This window comes from Neomonachus schauinslandi, chromosome 4, assembly GCF_002201575.2.
Source record: "Neomonachus schauinslandi chromosome 4, ASM220157v2, whole genome shotgun sequence".
Lineage (NCBI taxonomy): Eukaryota > Metazoa > Chordata > Mammalia > Carnivora > Phocidae > Neomonachus > Neomonachus schauinslandi.
The window spans coordinates 171,327,133-171,344,815 of NC_058406.1; the positions used below are offsets into that span (position 1 = coordinate 171,327,133).

Here is a 17,683-nt window from a genome sequence, read left to right on the forward strand (position 1 = left end):
AGAAGCTTGTTTGTAGCATGAAGTCTAACAGAGATGAGGTAGAGAAGGAGGGTAAGTGGGGGGAGGAGGGGAAAGACAGAGGGAGACAGGGTGGAAGTGTGGAGAGCCAGAGAGATACAGGGCGTTCTGTCAACAATATGCCTGGTTCCAGGCCTCCAGGCTCTGGAACTTTTGGTCCTGTGGGCACTCCCTGCATCCTTTTGGGGTTACGCTCCTTTGAGTTGGGTTTCCATCTCTTACAACAGAAAGCATCTTGACTAAGACCCATGGTTTCTCGACAACTTCATGGGAAGGTGGGGGTGTGGGGTATGCACTGGAGAGTGAGGAAGGCGTGGTCAAAGAGTTTGTGAGGCAGCTGTCCCTGGGATGTCCAGGTGTCTGTCTCGGGGTCGTAGCAGTCAAAGGAGGCCAAGTCCTCGATGCTGCAGTCCGTGGTCAGCCGCCGCCCGCCCGTCACATAGAGCTTGTTCCCCATCACTGTGGCCCCGTGGTGCATCCTCCGGTCTTTCATGTCCGCACACTTGACAAATCTGTTGGACTGAGGGTCATAAGCAAGAATCCTCCTTGTGTAACCTGAAAACCAATGGCATACCAGCAAGCTCAGCATTGCTCATTTGGGACTGGAAGTCTGCAGTCTGGAAACATGTCTGATCTTTGCCATTGCCCAGTACAAAGGCTGGACTCTGAACTGAGGTGTAGAATGTTTTGGTAACCTGCCCAAGGTCCAGTGTATGGCAGAGCTGGGGTTTAGACTCAGATCTGTCTGATTCTGGCCCCTGAATCCTTAACCTCAAGTTAAGGCAGCATTAGATTGGGAGAAGCCTCTGGATTCTAGCAGCTTTCTCTGTCTCATTGGCTTTTTCATCTCTCTCACATGCCCCTCTCCCCCCAAGAGCCTTAACAGTCCAGCAAAGGAGCCTTGGGAATTCAGGAACTGTTCCCACAACGGCCTTATCTGGTCCCCACCACTTCCCACTTTCAGGATCCCCGTTTTACAGATGTGCAAACAGAGGCACAGAAAAAGATTCATAACTCGCCAAAGAGCATACAGCCAGTGACAGAGTCAGGATTTGAACCCAGGTTTGACCCTAAAATCAGTCCTCTTAACCAAGACACTATACTGCAATCGCAGAGAAATGATCCATTAGTGGCTAATATTCTTAACAGTAGCAAACATTTTTTGAGTCTTTGCCAGGTATCTGGGATAGTGCTAAGTGCTTTAGATATGCGAGCACATTTTATTATCACAACAATTCCGTGAAATAAGTATTATTTCATTCCTTGTTTACAGATGAAGACAGGGAGAAACTTCTGGATGAGAAAAGAACTTTGTCAAGTCATCCACACTCCCCTAGTTGGATGGATGTGCTCTTAAAAACACTGTTTTGTAGAACAACATCTGTCTATTAGTGACCCTTTTTCCATGGGAGATGCCAAGTTTGTGTCCAGCCTAGTGATCCTCTGTTCAAACTCACCTCCTACGATAACAATCCGCTCCCCAAGCACCACTGCAGGGGCGCACACATTCTTGATCATTCTCGTCTCCATTTTGAACCATGTGTTTCTGGAAATGTGATAAACCTGAGGGAGAAATACGATCATGGTGCTGCATTTTAAAGTGATAAATAATTTTTAAAAGATAGAAGTAGTATTTAAGAGATTGAAATAGGATTCTTTTTCTTTTCACTTTTTATAATGTAGGCAGGTGTATTATTATCAATAAAATGTAATTAAATAACAGAAAGTATATGTTACTAGAAATTGGTCTTTATGTGACCCCCATGAGATCCTTGGTTCTGTCTCTATAGAATGGACCAAGAGTTACTAACGCATTGAGGTATGTGTTTGCTTACCTTGCTCGGAACATTTTTTTCTTTTAATGGGAAATGGAGCAACTTGGGTATTCATAAAACCAATGATTTTTCAATCATTTCTATTTCCGGCTCATGTTTAAATTTCTAAATGTTCCAGTGTATCAGAGAGGGCTTTAGAGCCAAGAATACATTTGGGGCTAAGTGAGGAAGGCTTTTGAACAGTTCATGCCTGAAAATCATTAGAATCAGAGAGGAAGTATGAGAAAAGAGAACGAGCAAAGAGTTGGGGCAGGGCTCCTTGGCCATGGTCTGAAATAGAGTCACAAAGCATGATTCCCAGAACATGTCCCCTTCAGTTTAAATAAAGTTCAAATATCAAATATAAATTAGTTCATTACTAGCAAAATTTAGCATGAGAGATTTAGGATGGACTTCATATAAGAAAAGAAGGGGCAAAACATTTATTTACCAAAGAAAATGGCAATTCTTTCTATATAAAATTTAATTGCTACTGTATGAAAGACTCTGTTTTTTATAATTTTACCAAATTTGATCTTCATAACCATCCTATGAAGTAGGTACCATTACTTGCCCACATCTTTCACATTAGATCATTGAGGCTCAGAGAGGTTAAGTGACATGCCCAAAGTCACACAGCTAGATGGAATGGAAGAGCTGGTCTGGTTGAGCCCAGAGTCCAAGTTCTTAACCATTGCACTCCTGACTCTGCCTGGGGCTGTATAGGGGTGGCCTTTTTTGTTGGAGCGGTTTGAGACTGGAGACCTCTTGAGGTCTCTCCATTCTTGAAGTTGGTGAAGCCTAGACGAGGCCATGTGCTAGAGATGGGGGCAATCTCAATGGCTGTTAAGCCTCACTGTTTCATCTGAAAATACGTAGATGACACTAGAAAGTGGGATCCTTGGAGTAAAAGTAAACACTGAGTGAGTAATTGCCTCCTGGCTTTCTGTTCTTTGTCAGCAAGCTTGGAGTATGGTTTTAAAGATAGATTAAACATCTGCACACAATCCTCGTAATACCCCCAGAGAGGCTGGGGCAAGGATAACAAAGATGGTGCTTGACCAGTGGAGGAAGTGATGCTTTGTTATGGTGAAGGATTTGCTCAATGCCATCCAGAAACAGAGGGAGAAAAAAGGCCAGGGAGAAAGGTACACATACACACATAAATTGCACAGTGACACCACTGTTCAATAGTTCCTAAAAGAATGCATGCATGCAGAAGAACCATCCTGTAAAGAAAACTGAATCTGTGCCAGAAAATCCAACCTACTCCATCAAGCAACCCCCAAGCTTTGATCTCATGCTATAGTTGAATGAGTAAAATTACTGTTTCAAAGCTAAGGCTAAGTAGACAAGAAAAGCTTACATGAATGCTTTCCCCCTTTTCCCCTTCTCACCACTGCAGCGTAAAAGGATTACTCACATGTTAGTGGGTTTTTTTCTGCCTTTGCAAGCATCTTGTTTGATGGTACTGTGCATTTCTTGATATGCCAGCTTAAAAGCCTTTCTGAGCTTTGTATTTATTCTTAGGAAATCAATAAAAATTTTGCAATGTGAAGTCTTTAGCATATTTGTTGACTTCATTTTGAAAAGTATTTTTGTTTAAAGAGGGAGGGGTTCTAGCTTTACATAGAAGCCCTTTGTTACAACTGCATTGTGTGGCCAGAGCTTGGTGGGGAGCAGAACACGTCTCTTTTGGCTCAAATAAATGAGCGGGATTTGGAATAGAATCCAAATCTGCCTAGATGGTCAGAGAAGAGCTGAAAATGTGGGCTGGGAAGTGAAGGCATTAACAAACAAGGATTAAATTGAAGCTTGTTACTTTTCTCCATCTCCACTGGCACCAACTTAGCCCAAGCCACCTGGCTGGACCTCTAGAACAGTCCCCCAACTCTCCTCCTTTTGTTCACTCAGGCCCCACCAATCCCTTCTCCATAAGGCATCCAGAGGAACTCCTAAAAATGCAAATTTGATGACTTCAGCTACCCTGTTACTTTCAGGCTATAACCCCAATTCCTTGACAAGGTCTAGAAAGCCTGCCAGGTCAGCCTCACCTCCACAAACACGCACCCCCGAGAATGTTCCAGAATTTCTGTAGTAGGGGCTCAGGGGCAGCAGTCTGGGTGGAGGGGTCACTCAGGGCAGCTTGAGAAGGGGGCTGATGGAGACCACGTGGGGACTAACCCCTCTCCCCAGCTCGGCTTAGGCATACCACCTTTATGCCTCCCCGCTTTGTGTTGCAGCTACATGGTCAGGCTGTCAGTCCCTCCAGGTGATGGGCTATGCCCCTTTCTGCTCCAGAGCCTTTGGTCCGGCTGTTCCCTTACCCAGGAACACCACCTCAACAGAGGACTCTGCCTCTGCTCAGAGAGGCTTCTTGCCCCCGTCTCCATCCAAGTCATGTCCTTCTATCTTCCCAGTGATTCTCCCTCTTCATTTACCCACCTTCTCTCTTCTCTTGCCTCCCTGTTCACGTCAGTGGAAACCAACCTCGAAAGTTCACACCATCCCTGATTCCCTCTAGACTGGTTTAGGGCACGCTCCATGCTCTTAAACCCCCCCTCCAGTCAGCACCTGAATTGCAATTGTCCTGAAGCTCCTGGAGGGTAAGTGCATGTTCCTGCTCATGCCTGTGTCCCCAGGGCTCTTATCAGGGCTGGGGCTCAAGATAGCTCTCGTCAATGAACAAAGCAACGACCAGGGATCTCCTGCATCATCTTTAAGGACAGGCTCATTATTCAAGTTTTTCATATCATTACGTGAGCTGCAGAGATTGGAACTTTCATAAAATGCTTAATATTTTGAAATTTTGGTCTCTATTAATAACACTTCTCAGAGAGCTTGCTAGTGATATTAGCATCTACCTATCATTTAAGGTCAAGGTTCCCTAACCTGGCTACTCCTTAGAATCTCCTGGAGACGTACGTCTGTGACAAGTATATGTCAGGACCCCACACAAAGAGATTTTGATTCAGCTGATCGGAGGTTGGGTTCCCAGGAACTTGGTAACAGACTGTGGACCAAAGCTTGGGAATCTTCTTCTAAGGTCTTGCTGAATTGGGTTAGAGGCGTCTGCAGAATTCCTATAGAACTTCACTATCTGACATTCAATGTGTTCTAGCTTGAACTTTTATTTATTTATTTTTTTGAAGTTTTAGACATACTAATTTTATTCCTCAAATAAAGATAAACTCTTTGTGGACAGGGGTTGTATCTGACATTCCTTTGTATGTGTTAATCTTACACACAAAAATTCATAAATGGATAAAGTCTTGCTGAATTTAAACTTCCATCTTTCCTCCCTCCTTTATGTTTCCTCTGCAAATGATAATGTGTGTTATATGTATGTGTGCATGCACTCACGCATGCATGTATCCATGCATGTGCACGTGCACACGTGTATATGTGTGTGTGCGCACACACGTACATGTATGTGTGTGTACGCATGACATGTGTGCATGCATGGGTGTACACTCATGCACTTCCATGATGGGAGGGACCAGCCATTTACCTGGATAAGGCGTACAGGATTCTGCATGATGTCCTCTCCCCCAAAGAGGTAGAGTCTTTGGTCTTTCACAGCAACCGCAGGGTGGAGAACCCCCACTGGCATGCTGGCCATACTCTCCCAGATGTTGAAGATGCTGTTGTATCTCTCCATGGAGCCCATGACCTCCTGCCCTTCTCCAATGCCCCCAATGGAGAAGATGAAGTTCTTATGGGCAGTGCTTCTGTGGGAGTAGCGGGCCACCAGCATGGGCTGTCCCAGCCTCCACTGGTTAAGCTTCAGGGAGTAGATGTAGACGTTGTGGCTGGGCACGTTCTTCCCTGCCCCGACAGCCATGCCTCCCAGCACATAGATGCTACGGTGCAAGGTGATGGCTGAGGCCTTGTACAGCCGGTTCGGGAGTTTGGCAAGGTTCTGCCACTGGTTGGTCTGTCTGTTGTACAGCAGAACATCCCTGGTGGTCTGCTGGTTGTCCTTCCTCCCACCCAAGAGGATGAGGAAATCTTGGTAAGAGGTTCTTGGGGGGACATGCCATGGAGGATGGAGGTCTGGGGCACTGGTGGTGCTGTATGTGGCAAACATCTGCCTCTTGGCCGTCTCCAGGATGGTCTGGCACGAGGGTGAGGACTGCAGGAGAGCATCATTGGCAATGAAGTGGTGGAAGAAGGCCGGGTGGATGTACTGAAGCCTGACCTGCTTGAACAGCTCCTGCAAGTGTCGTTTCCGGGCCTGGAGGTCATGCTTGATCCAAACCATGAGGGCCTCGAACACCTTCTCCTCCTCCCCACAGAGCCCATCATCCCCCAGGTAGTCTCTCAATTCCAAGGCACAGAGCTCCTTCAGGTCGGCTGAGGCAGCCACCTCTGTGAAGCACGTCAGGGCCACCTCCCTGGCTTTCTTCTTGAGGGTCTCACAACTTAAGATTTCAGAGAGTCGCATCATGCCCAGGCAGTTGTTGGGGGTCAGCTGGCTCTGGAGGTAGGAGGAGCAGGCCTCCAGCAGCTTGGGGTACTGCAGCATGGAGGCTGCCTCCATCAAAGGCAGGGCATTCTCAGCCGTGATGTGCACCTCCCCAGTGTACACATACGAGATGATCTGCTCCAGAGTTGCAGAGTCGATGCCTTTCAGCTGGACTTTTGCCTCGCTTCTCTCCCGGAAGTTGCTGCAGAACATGGCCCGGAAGTAGGGGCTGCTGGAGGCCAGCACACTTCGGTGGCAGGGGACCTCGCAGGTCCCGGTACAAAGGCTCACATCAGTCAGCATTCTGTTTTGCCTCAAGCCATTGAGCTGCCTCAATAAGTCAGAGGAGAAGTCGTGGTCTTTGAAGAGCAGCCCATCTGGCAACTCCTTGTCCATCCTACAAGGAGGGGGAGAGGTCCCAAGGGGAAGCATGTGCTGAAGGGTTTAGCTGTGGTGTCTCCAAGACTCAGAGCACCTATGTCCATTCACTAAGATGCTCGTGGATATTGCCAAGAATGTTGCTTAGTGAAGATTGGAAAGAGAGGCCACCTATACCCCAGACCTCGCAGCCAACACCTCTCTTTTTGGTTATGATTACTCCCAAAGGTAACAAGCAAAGAGCATCTTCAGATAATCTGAGAAGAAAAAAAAAAAAGAACCACCAACATTGTTGGAAGTTACCTGATGGTCAGGGGCTGAAGCAAGGTGACAGTCCATGCATTTGACCAGCCCAAATCCGTGAGCCTTGCTCCAGCTTCTCAGCATATGTTATTTAGTAAACTCGTGTAAGCATCTTTCTGGCTGTTAGTCATTCCCCCAGGAGTCATTCTGGGGGCGTGGCCCTCTGGTAACGAGACAGTACTGAAGGATGAAAATGGGCCTTTGCAATTTATTTTTTAAAACACGATTTTACAGAGTCTTTGGGGTTTTGTTTTGGAGATGTGACAAAGAGAAAGCAGAGACCAAACAATACTCTGGGCAGGGTTTCCTGGATGACACCTGGCAGTCTACCTGTAGAAGAATTAAGCATTAGAGATCTTTACCTTGGTTTGCCGCGGTGACATCCACCGATGCCTGGTCCGGCTGGTCCCTCCGGAGAGCCTCCACCTTGGGCTCCAAGTAAAACAATAAACCTAGGCCTTTCCTTCAGTTGGCAAATGATTTGTCTTGGGAGAGTTCTGGATTTGTTTATGCGAACGGTGCTTTCGCAGTTTTCTAGAACTTCGGGAAAGAAGCACTGGGCAAGGAGACAGTGTATACATTCCAGGGCTAAGAATAGTTGCATATGTACTTTCCACTGTTATGACATGTGACTCTCCAGTTGCCTTTTGCAGCAACCCGAGGGCCTGCGGGGCCAGCGCATGCCCACATGCCTTGTTTCCTTGGCAAGTGTTTACATCGGCATAAATAGATCTGGAGGAACAGCTTCTCTTCGAGAAGACTTTGCTGCCCACTTGGACACATCTCAGGTCCCTTGTCCTAAAAGTGCCTGGGAATTCTAGATGTTTGTAAACAGGTTGCTGTGACCTGGGACAGTCACTGAAGACAGTTCTGGGCAAGTTGAAGGTGATGGATGGTCTTAGGGAGGCTGGGACATGGGCCCGAGGATTCTGTTCGGTGGGGTCTCTATTTCCCACTGTCTGGGGGCAGGATCGTTGGAGAGGGTTGTGATTTCTGCCTGCAGTCTCCGAGGGGATGAAGTCTATAACAAAAGTTGTTTTTAATATTTGTGGAGCACCCCAGAGTTTCCAGACGCAGGAAAGATCAAACCTTTGTTGGTCCCCCTGTTGCCAGCTTCTGTTGTAAAGTGGCAAGGATCCTGCTCTTCCAGGTCATCCCTGCCTCTCACAGACACATGCTGATTACTCTTCAGTGTTTTTTTTTTTTTTTAAGGAATTTATTTATTTGAGAGAGAGAGAGAGAGAAAATGAGTGGGGGGGGAGGGGCAGAGTGAGAGGGAGAAGCAGGCTCCCTACTGAGCAGGGGGCATGGGGCTCAATCCCAGGACCCTGGGATCATGACCTGAGCCAAAGGCAGCCACTTAGCAGACTGAGCCACCCAGGCGCCCCTCTTCAGTTGTTTTTTTATGGTTCAGGCTTGCTTTTCTCTTTTACTTTTCCATTTTCTCCCATCAGGGAGGCTTGAGCTAGAGGCAGGAGGCAGGGCATATCTCTCCAGGGTGTGTCAGAGAGAGGGAGGGGCGGGGGAGAGGAAGAGGAAAGAGGCAGAGCAGGGGAGAGAGGGAGGGAGGGAGAAGAAGAAGGAAAGAGAGGAGGAGGCAGCCCCCCAATGTAAGAATCAGAGCCACGATGGACAGCTGTGGAACCACAAAGTTGATTAAAAGGGACCCCAGCTCTCTCCTGCCACTCCCCCCCGCCCCCAGGAGATGCTGATTGAGTGCCCCAGCAGTGAGTGGCAGGGAAACCTGGTTTTCTCCCCTTCTCAAGTCTTGCTTGGACTATTGCAACAGACTCCTGTGTCGATTTTTTCCCTTGCTCCTAGTCTTCCTCTGATACAACCGCCGTGAGTAACCAGCAGAGTAACCCCAGGGAAGGCAAAGCAGACTCTACCAGGCCCCTGCATCATGCCTTTGGTGGCTCCCCAAGTCTGCAGGATAAAGTCCAGCCTTTAGCAGGAATCAGATTGGTCTGCTGCCCACCTTGAGGACTGTCTCCTGCCACGTCTGTCTCCCACTTTTATTGTTTATTCTAGCTCTAGTAGACGAGGTGCAGATCCCTGTATGTGTCTGGCCCCTGGCTGGGCTGGCCTGGCTTTTAGGGTACCACAGAGCATGGTGGAAGGATGAGTGTCTCTCCCTCATAGCTGCGGGTCACAGGGTGGCTCATGCCCCCAAGAGTCTAGAAGATCAAAGTCAGGCAGGTATCACCATAACATGTCACTGGGGCCAGGGACCCAGAGGCCAGGACTAGGAGCAGAAGACCTGAGGCAAGGGGGTCAGGGACCCATGGGGGTACAGGCAGGGACCTGGAGAGAGGAACTGTTTAATAGCTGTCAGAGCTGGTGATTTCCCCATGCTTCTGAGCCATGCTGCGGATATGACAGGTGAGGAGCCGCATCACATGAAAGGCCCGAGGCCCCTCTGTTTCTTGCTTTTGTGCCTTTGCCCGCTCTTTCTTCCCTTTGCCATCTCTTCTACTTTCACCTCTGAACTCCTACTCATCCTTTGAAACTTAATTTGTGTATCAGCTTCTCTGAAAGTCTTCCTTGACCCTGTCAGATGATAAATTTCTCAGTTGTCTGTAGTATTTCCATTCTTTCTGCACACTTTTTAAGATTTATTTACTTACTTTAGTGAGAGAGAAAGAGAGAGAGTGGGGGAGAGAGGCAGAGGGAGCGGAATAGAGAGACTCTCAAGCTGATTCCCCACTGAGCGTGGAGCCTGGCACGGCTCGACCTCACGACCCTGAGATCATGACCTGAGCCGAAATCAAGAGTCGGACGCTTCACTGACAGAGCTACCCAGGCGCCCCCCTTCTGCATACTTTTAATATTATATGCCTCATACCCTCCCCTCATTGCAATTATATTTACCTGTCTGTGTCCCTCTTATTAGAATGGGAGTGTCTGGACAGGAAGAACCTTGTCTCAGTTGTCTCTCTAGCCCTAGGGCCTGGCCCAGTGGCTGACACATGGTGGGTAAATGATGTATTGTTCTTTTTAAATTTTTATTATTTTTTAACGATTTTATTTATTTGAGAGAGAGAGAATGAGAGAGAGTGAGCACATGAGACGGGGGAGGGTCAGAGGAAGAAGCAGACTCGCCGCCGAGCAGGGAGCCCGATGCGGGACTCGATCCAGGGACTCCGGGATCATGACCTGAGCCGAAGGCAGTCGCTTAACCGACTGAGCCACCCAGGCGCCCAATGATGTATAGTTCTTGACCTGAGCATAACAGAACGGAGATTAGGAAAAGAGAGGGAGCACTGTTAGGTGGACTTCCTATCCCGCCCCCCCCCAGATAGGTTTAGCAGGGCAGTCATGTACCGCTTGGTACATGTCCATTAGACCGCACTGTAAATGGTGCTCTGGAGTAGTCTGGAGGTCCCTCCTTTCAATCAAATCCAATAACATGATAAAGAGAAAAGTAAAATAACTGCTTTACACCACAGAGCAAGAGTTATTGAGTTCAAGGTTGGGAACTGATCTGAAGTCTGCCCAGCCCCAATGCTAGTGCTTTAGTCCTTAGCCTCAGAGTCAACACAAGGGAAAAAAAACTTTCGTATTGCTCGGAAATGCCTGTCTTATTTCTCCTCCAGCTAGTGAGCCAACCAAGGGTTTGTTGTGAGGACAATAGGTAGGGATTTCTGGGAGTGAACTAACATGACACTATCCACTGGCTGGCATCTTGGAGCTTCCCCTATGTTCTCTAACAAATTAGACCTTCTGAAATCCAGCCCTGTCAAGTATTCAGAGGAGCCCTGGTGTGCAGTATCAATGTCTGACCAACTTTAATAAATCCTCTGGCTTCTAAGGTTTAGAAAAAACAGGCCCATTCCTTTGGCCTGGCCTGCTAGGAGAATTCTGGCTCTACATTAAATGTTAGGAAGAGACAAATCGAGTCTTGGTGTTTACCTCAAACCAAACACACACAAATAACCCAAGCCCAATCCCAAAACCATTATCTACCACCCACATGTAACCCCAACCAACCTACTTTCAATTCATGAATCTATTTGTCTTTGAGAGTTCTATACTTTTTGTCTTAACATTGTGTCCTTTCTCTGGGAGATGTCTTAGTTTAGGGTCTGAACATATGGGAACCCCAAATAAATGAGGACTTCAGCTCCTTGCCCCTCCTTTTGGTGAAAGTCAGTAGCATAACGAGTCAAGACTCAGGCTTTGATGGCAGAAAGACTCGGGAGAATCGACATTTCTTCCCGGCATCCAGATGGTCTTGGGCAAGTAATTTATATTCTTCTAGCCTTACTTTGTCCATCTGTTAAATGGGGATAACCAACCTTGTCACAAAGAAATAATGTATGTGAATCTTCCAGTAAAGTGGCCGGCACAGTGTAGGTTCACAGTAAATTATGGTTAGTATTATACTGTGGTTTGTGTCCTGAGGTGGCCAGAGAAGGAACAGTTAGAGGCTGAGCCTCAGCAAAGGGACCTCCTCTGAGCTTCTATACGTCTCTGGCCTGAAGCCAGAAGCTCTGGCTTCAACGCCAGTCAAGCTGCCAATTCTTTATATTTTACTATTTCAAGTAAATTCATAAAGCCATAAGTTTCCTCATAGAATTTTGCATTGACATTACAGGCACTTAGTCTCAGGAGGCCTCTTTCCTGTCTGGGTGCCCTGGGCCTGGATACCCGAGGAAAGGCAGACTGGTTTGGGTCAGCAGCAGATCTGACAGCTACCGGCTAAGAAGCCACAAAATGTCCTCCATTATGCTGTGTCCTCCTAACACCCGTCGGGGGCAGGCCTTACTTTCAGCAGCAAACCTGGGCTGTGGTGGTGCCCAGGAGCTGGGTTTCAAGAATGCAGGAACGTGCAAGGCTTTGTGACAGCTTCTTGGTGACTGGTAGGCTGTCTCTGCTGGCATCAGAGTATTTCTTGTTCCCACAGGTGAAGAGAAAAATGAGGTTTCGGCGAACTGGATCATTAAAAGCTGTAGGAAGGAACTTGACTGCTGCTGTATGATTAAAAACTTTTCTATGTATGTGAGTACCAGTCTATCGGTGTCTGTATCTATTTGGCTGGATGTGTTTTTTTAAATCAGCTTGTCGAAAGCTGAACAGGGACTTTGTACTCCAGACAATGGCCTAAGGAGAGTCTGCTCCTTGATCCCAAGGTTGCCATGACGACTGTCCTCTGGGAGCTAAAAGTCTGGCGCTACTTTTACTAGGCCAGTAGCGCAAATGACTGCATCCCCAACGCTTCCTCCACCCTGCCTCCCCACCAGGAAATATCTTTTTTCCCCCTTGGGAGGGCAAGGGGGAAAAAAGGGCTGACAGAGACAAGGTTAGGACTGTTGGTGGATTATTGGTATATAATCCAGCTGTCTGCCCTGCCTTCTCCCCACAAGCTCAAGTCTGACCTCACACTTCATTTATGCCACAGATCAGCTTTCTGGGCTCTAAGTCAAATTGAGAAGAAAGAAATAATGTGATCAAGGATGCATTCTTACTCTCCCGTTTTAGCACTGTGAGTCACAAAGAATAATACACTGCCTTGGCCTCTCTGCTCCCCAGGGCAGGCACTCCCTGATGGTGAGACAGGCATTGAGGCAGGAACAACACTCCCTCCAGGCCCCCCAGCCATGGTTTCAACTTGCTGCTGTGGTATAGAAGGTGGATGACCTACAGAGAGAGGGTGAACTTTATTCCCTTAGAGGTAGGATTAATTAGGATCCCTAGGGGAAATGCAAATTGAGCAAGGTAAGGGTCTAATTAACCAAGGGTCCATTCATCTATCTGTTTGTCCATATATCCATCCATCCATCATCCATCCATCCATCCATCCTTCCATCTATCCATCCTTCCATCCATCATCCATCCATCAATCCATCATCCACCTATCCATCCATCATCCACTCATCCATCATCCAGCCATCCAGCCATCCATCCAACAGTCTATCCAGTAAGACACTAGGGAGACAGAAAAGGTCCCTGCCTTTGTGGTGCTTAGAGTCTATAGGGAAGACAGACAAATAAATCATTTAAGTGTTCTAAGTGTTCTGACGGGAAGCCTTCCCCAACTTTCTTCCTTCCCACTTCACACCCCACCCACCACGAATCCCAGGACCCCATAAATGGAGAAATTAAACATACATTTTTGAAAAGCTCTCACGTCAGACAGAATGTGTTTCCATCTCTTTCCTGTCCTATAGCTCTTTGGGGGCAGGGATAAGTCTTACTCCCCACCCACTTATTAGGAAAGGTAGAGAAGTGAAATGGAATTGGTTGACAGAGACTGACACTGGACTGTTTACTTTTGCCTTTTTCAGACTGTTTATATTTTTACTAGTGGCTTTCTTTTAAGTTTTTCCAAAAAAAATTTTTAAGCTATGTTTTTCTAATGATCATAAGTAAAAATAAAATAATACTTTTGGACTCCCTGCTAGGTAAGAAAAAGAATCTGAAACCTGTTCACTTATTTTTTCCTGGCTTTTGTAAAGATGACCTGGAATTTAAGGCCCTGATTATTATCATCAAATTATTTTTTATTCTATATCTTATCTTTTATGAATGGCTTTGTTATTTGCCTTTGAATCTTATTTATAGACTAAGGTCGGTGCTTGGCTGATTTACATTTTCACTGCTAGTTCTTTTATGCCATAGTTTCTTCATTTTTAAATACTTAATTCTGACTCATCTTTTGACCAACTGGATTTCATTGACTTGCAATATTTTTTAGGGACAATATGAGAGAGGTGTATTTTTCCAAATCCTTCCTTATCAAAGATTCTCTTTTTGTTTCCTATCATCCACAAAAAACAACTTGGCTAGGTATATCATAGTTTAGGATCCAACATTTTTTCTTTAAAATTTTCTGAAAACCACTCATTTTATTCTGGGAAGACTGTAGTGCTACAGAGAAGAAACTTCATAACTGACTAATTTATATCCTTTTTTATTTTTTAAACTTCTTTTTTCTTTATCCTTTTAATTAAAAAACTGCCATGATGTGTCCAGGGGTATGTTCTTTTTAAAACACATAAAACATAGGTGTTGACTTGCCTATGAAACACAGCCATTGGCTTGTATACTTTGGCCTTTATTCAGCACAGGAAAATTTTCTTCAATTATATCTTTGATTATCACTTCAATTGCAATTTTGTTTCTTCATGTACAACACTTATATGTATATTTTTAACTTGGCATCCTCATCTAAATTTGTATCTCTTTTTAAATATTTACTTGCTTGTTCTTTTCCCCTACATTCTAGAATACCACTCCAAATTTACCCTTTGCACTATTGACATACTTTTCATAGGGTTAGTTTTTCTCTTTATTCCTTCTAATGCAGAGTTGAAATATGCTATTGCGTTTTTATGGCTCTGAAATAATCCCATACCTCATCTAGTTTTCTATGAGGCTCAGTTTGGTCTCTATGGATTTCTGTCTATTTTACAGAAGGAATGTCATTTTTCTTTCTATTGATGCTGAAGTTTTTGAAATAATTTCTTCTGGACATACTCTTGAATCTTCAGAATGGTGTTTTTTCCTTGTTCTTCAACATTTTTGCATAGTTTGTCTCTTTATTTATTCATCTTAGTTAAAAATACTTAATCCTTTTATTTTACATTGCAATAAAAGCCATACACAATAGCCAAAATATGAAAGAGCCAGATGTCCATTGACAGATGAATGGATAAAGAAGATGTGATATATATATTTATATATATAGTGAAATATTAACCATCAAAAAGAATGAAATCTTGCCATTTGCAACACTGTGGATGGAACTAGAGGGTATTATGCTAAGTGAAATAAGTCAGAAAAAGACAAATACCACATGATTTCACTCATATGTGGCATTTAAGAAATAAAATAGATGAACATAAGGGAAGGGAAGGGAAAATAAAGTAAGATGAAAAAAGAGAGGGAAACAAGCCATAAGACACTCTTAAGTATAGGAAACAAAGTGAGGGTTGCTGGAGGGGAGGTGCATGGGAGGATGGGGTGACTGGGTGATGGGCATTAAGGAGGGCACTTGATGTAATGAGCACTGGGTGTTGTATGCAACTGATGAACCACTAAAGTCTACCTCTGAAACTAATAATAATAATATATGTTAATTAAAAAAAAGAATGAGGATTCTGAGTAATAAAGATCAGGTCTTTTCTGCAATAAAATAAATTAACATCACAGACACAGAAGACTAGAAAGGGCAATTGAAGAATTCCCCTTGAAGAAAAATTGACAAAATTCCCTGGGCTGAGAAAAGGCCAAAGTATACAAACCAATGGCTGTGTTTTGTAGGCAAATTAACATCTAATCAGCCATTTTATCAAGGCACATGATCAGTGTTGTAACATAATGGAAAGGATGGCTATTGTGCCTTGTTTTACTTAATCATACATGAAGCAGACCTGGAAATGAATGGAACTATTACTCTTAAGTCCTATTTACATTGTATATCCCCAAAGATTAAGTTTTACTTCAAAAAATAAGTGTTAAATATTACTTTCATGTACTACGGAAAAGTACAAATAGGTTGAAATTACTGGACGTTCAGAAGTAAGTAGTTTCACCTGCTTATTCATCTTTGAATGAGAAGATTTATCCAGATGCAGTGATGGCTATCCAACAGACTATGTAGCTTGCCCTGGGAACCACTATCCTTTTGGATGCTACTTGAATATCCTTCTTTTTTTTTTTTTTTAAGATTTTATTTATTTATTTGAGAGAGAGAGCACAAAAGAGCACAAGCAGGGGGAGTGGCAGAGGGAGAGGGAGAGGCAGATTCTCTGCTGAGCAGGGAGCCCGACATGGGGCTCTATCCCAGGGTCTTGGGATCATGACCTGAGCGGAAGGCAGACACTTAACCAACTGAGTCACCCAGGTGCCCTTCTTCCTCCTCCTCCTCCTCCTTTTTTTAAAGATCTATTTACTTATTTTGGAGAGAGAGAGAGAGTGCAGGGGGGAGGCGCAGAGGGAGAGAGAAAATCTTAAGCAGACTCCCCCACTGAGCACAGAGCCTAAGGTGGGGCTTGATCTCATGACCTGAGCTGAAATCAAGAGTCGGCCGACTGAGCCACCCAAACACCCCTTGAATATCCTTCTAATGCCAACAGTTGGGGGGACGGCTGATTGTTCTTCTCACTCCCTCTATTGGGTCTAGTGGCATCCATGTAGTTTGACACTGCTGGATTGATGTGTGATTTTCTATGTCTAATGCATGAGAAATTGTAACCCCCGACTGTCCAACAAATGTCTCCAGTAGGCTCTTCCTATTATCCTCATAGCTTTCAAAACTTTATTTATGTTGACTCCATTCCACCTTCAGGATCCACAGGGGCTCCTGGCAGGGACACTCCCCACCATTTTCCACCTCTTACCCTGTTGCTTGCTTGAGAGTTGCCATCTCTGTAAGGATATGGAAGGATTTTGTGGTGTGCGTGTGTGTGCGTGTGTACATGCACACACACGTGTGTATAAAACTGTACTCTGGCGGCTGCAAAAAATTATCACCCAAACAGTAGAGTTTTAAGATTGATCCATTCTCTGTGTCTCTGAGTCAAGGAGCAGGTGTGTGGAAGAAATGAACTCTCTTCTCACTGACTTAGAGAGAATTGGATCTCTTGTCCACAAGGTAAAGCATGAATAGGTCAATCAGTATTTCTCTCAAGCCAACTGCATCTGCTTCTGATATCAGATTGATTCTGGTATTAGGTTGTAAGCAATCCTAGTTTTCTGAGATGTGGTAAATGTTCACCATTCCTTGTAAATAATTTTTGGTGAGTAAGAAAGGCTATAAGAGAGACACTGTTTTGTATTAACTTCACACATTGTTCTTGAGGTTCAGTCCTCAGAACCTACCAGAGATTCAGGAGCCCCTGAGATAGAGGCTTCCCTATCACCTCTTTACTTTCTTCTACACCTGAATAATCAAAATGTAGAAAAAAGAGTGGGCAAAGACAAACATGGTTGATTGGCAACCCCCATCCCCAGGAAAGCTTGCCTATGTCCCCAAGGCTTTGAGTAAGGAAGTAGAGAGTATCTTGTGTTTTCCATTCCAATGGGCAGGCCAGCACAGGCCATGGAGTCTCAGACATGAGTTGGAGGTTGGGGAGCCTGATATTTAAACTCCTCATAACACCTAGTGCATTGTCAGTTGCCCAAAATCATTGCACAATATTGGTAGTAATAATAGCAATCAGAAACCTGCCATTCCACCTGGGAGATGTGCACATTATTCTTATTGTCATCTCCAGAATTCTCTTCCACACACGTGCCTGAAGGGGGACTTTCTCTTCTTGTGGCTCCCAGAGCACATCGTTATACAATGGCTGTTGGGGGTGGTAACCGATGACGGCACTGAGGCTCGCAATTGCTATGGATGTGCCCTCAGACATGCTTGCTAAGAACAGTACTGAGGATGACCTTTTCTGAAATCAGGAGAGCCACCAGCACGTATTAATTGATTCTTTCATCCCAACACAAAATTATTGGACGCCTCCTACACACCTACTGTATTCCCTGCTCTTGGAATGCATTTGGAGAGATACCCAAAGATCTCATTTTTACCCTCTCTTCTACTTGAAAAGCACTCCCTCTCCCACTTAGAGCAGATAACTAATTAGACAACAATAAGAAGTAAAATGCAGGAGAGAAGGGTAGAAGGTCATTCCAGAAGGTGTTATCAAAATGTGTATTCTCCCTAGAGAGAATGTTCCAGTCCTGTGATTAGTTTGTC

At 45.1% G+C, this 17,683-nt stretch overlaps 1 protein-coding gene across 1 annotated transcript; it reads right to left on the minus strand.

The window, feature by feature from the left end:
- Positions 1–283: 283 nt before the first annotated feature.
- On the minus strand, positions 284–6,696 carry KLHL38 (kelch like family member 38). The gene is made up of 3 exons (XM_021688712.1): positions 5,344–6,696; positions 1,476–1,581; positions 284–573 (listed from the first exon to the last, which is right to left on the minus strand). The coding sequence occupies exons 1-3, from the start codon at positions 6,694–6,696 to the stop codon at positions 284–286; spliced, it is 1,749 nt and encodes a 582-aa protein (XP_021544387.1).
- Between the last annotated feature and the right edge of the window lie 10,987 nt (positions 6,697–17,683).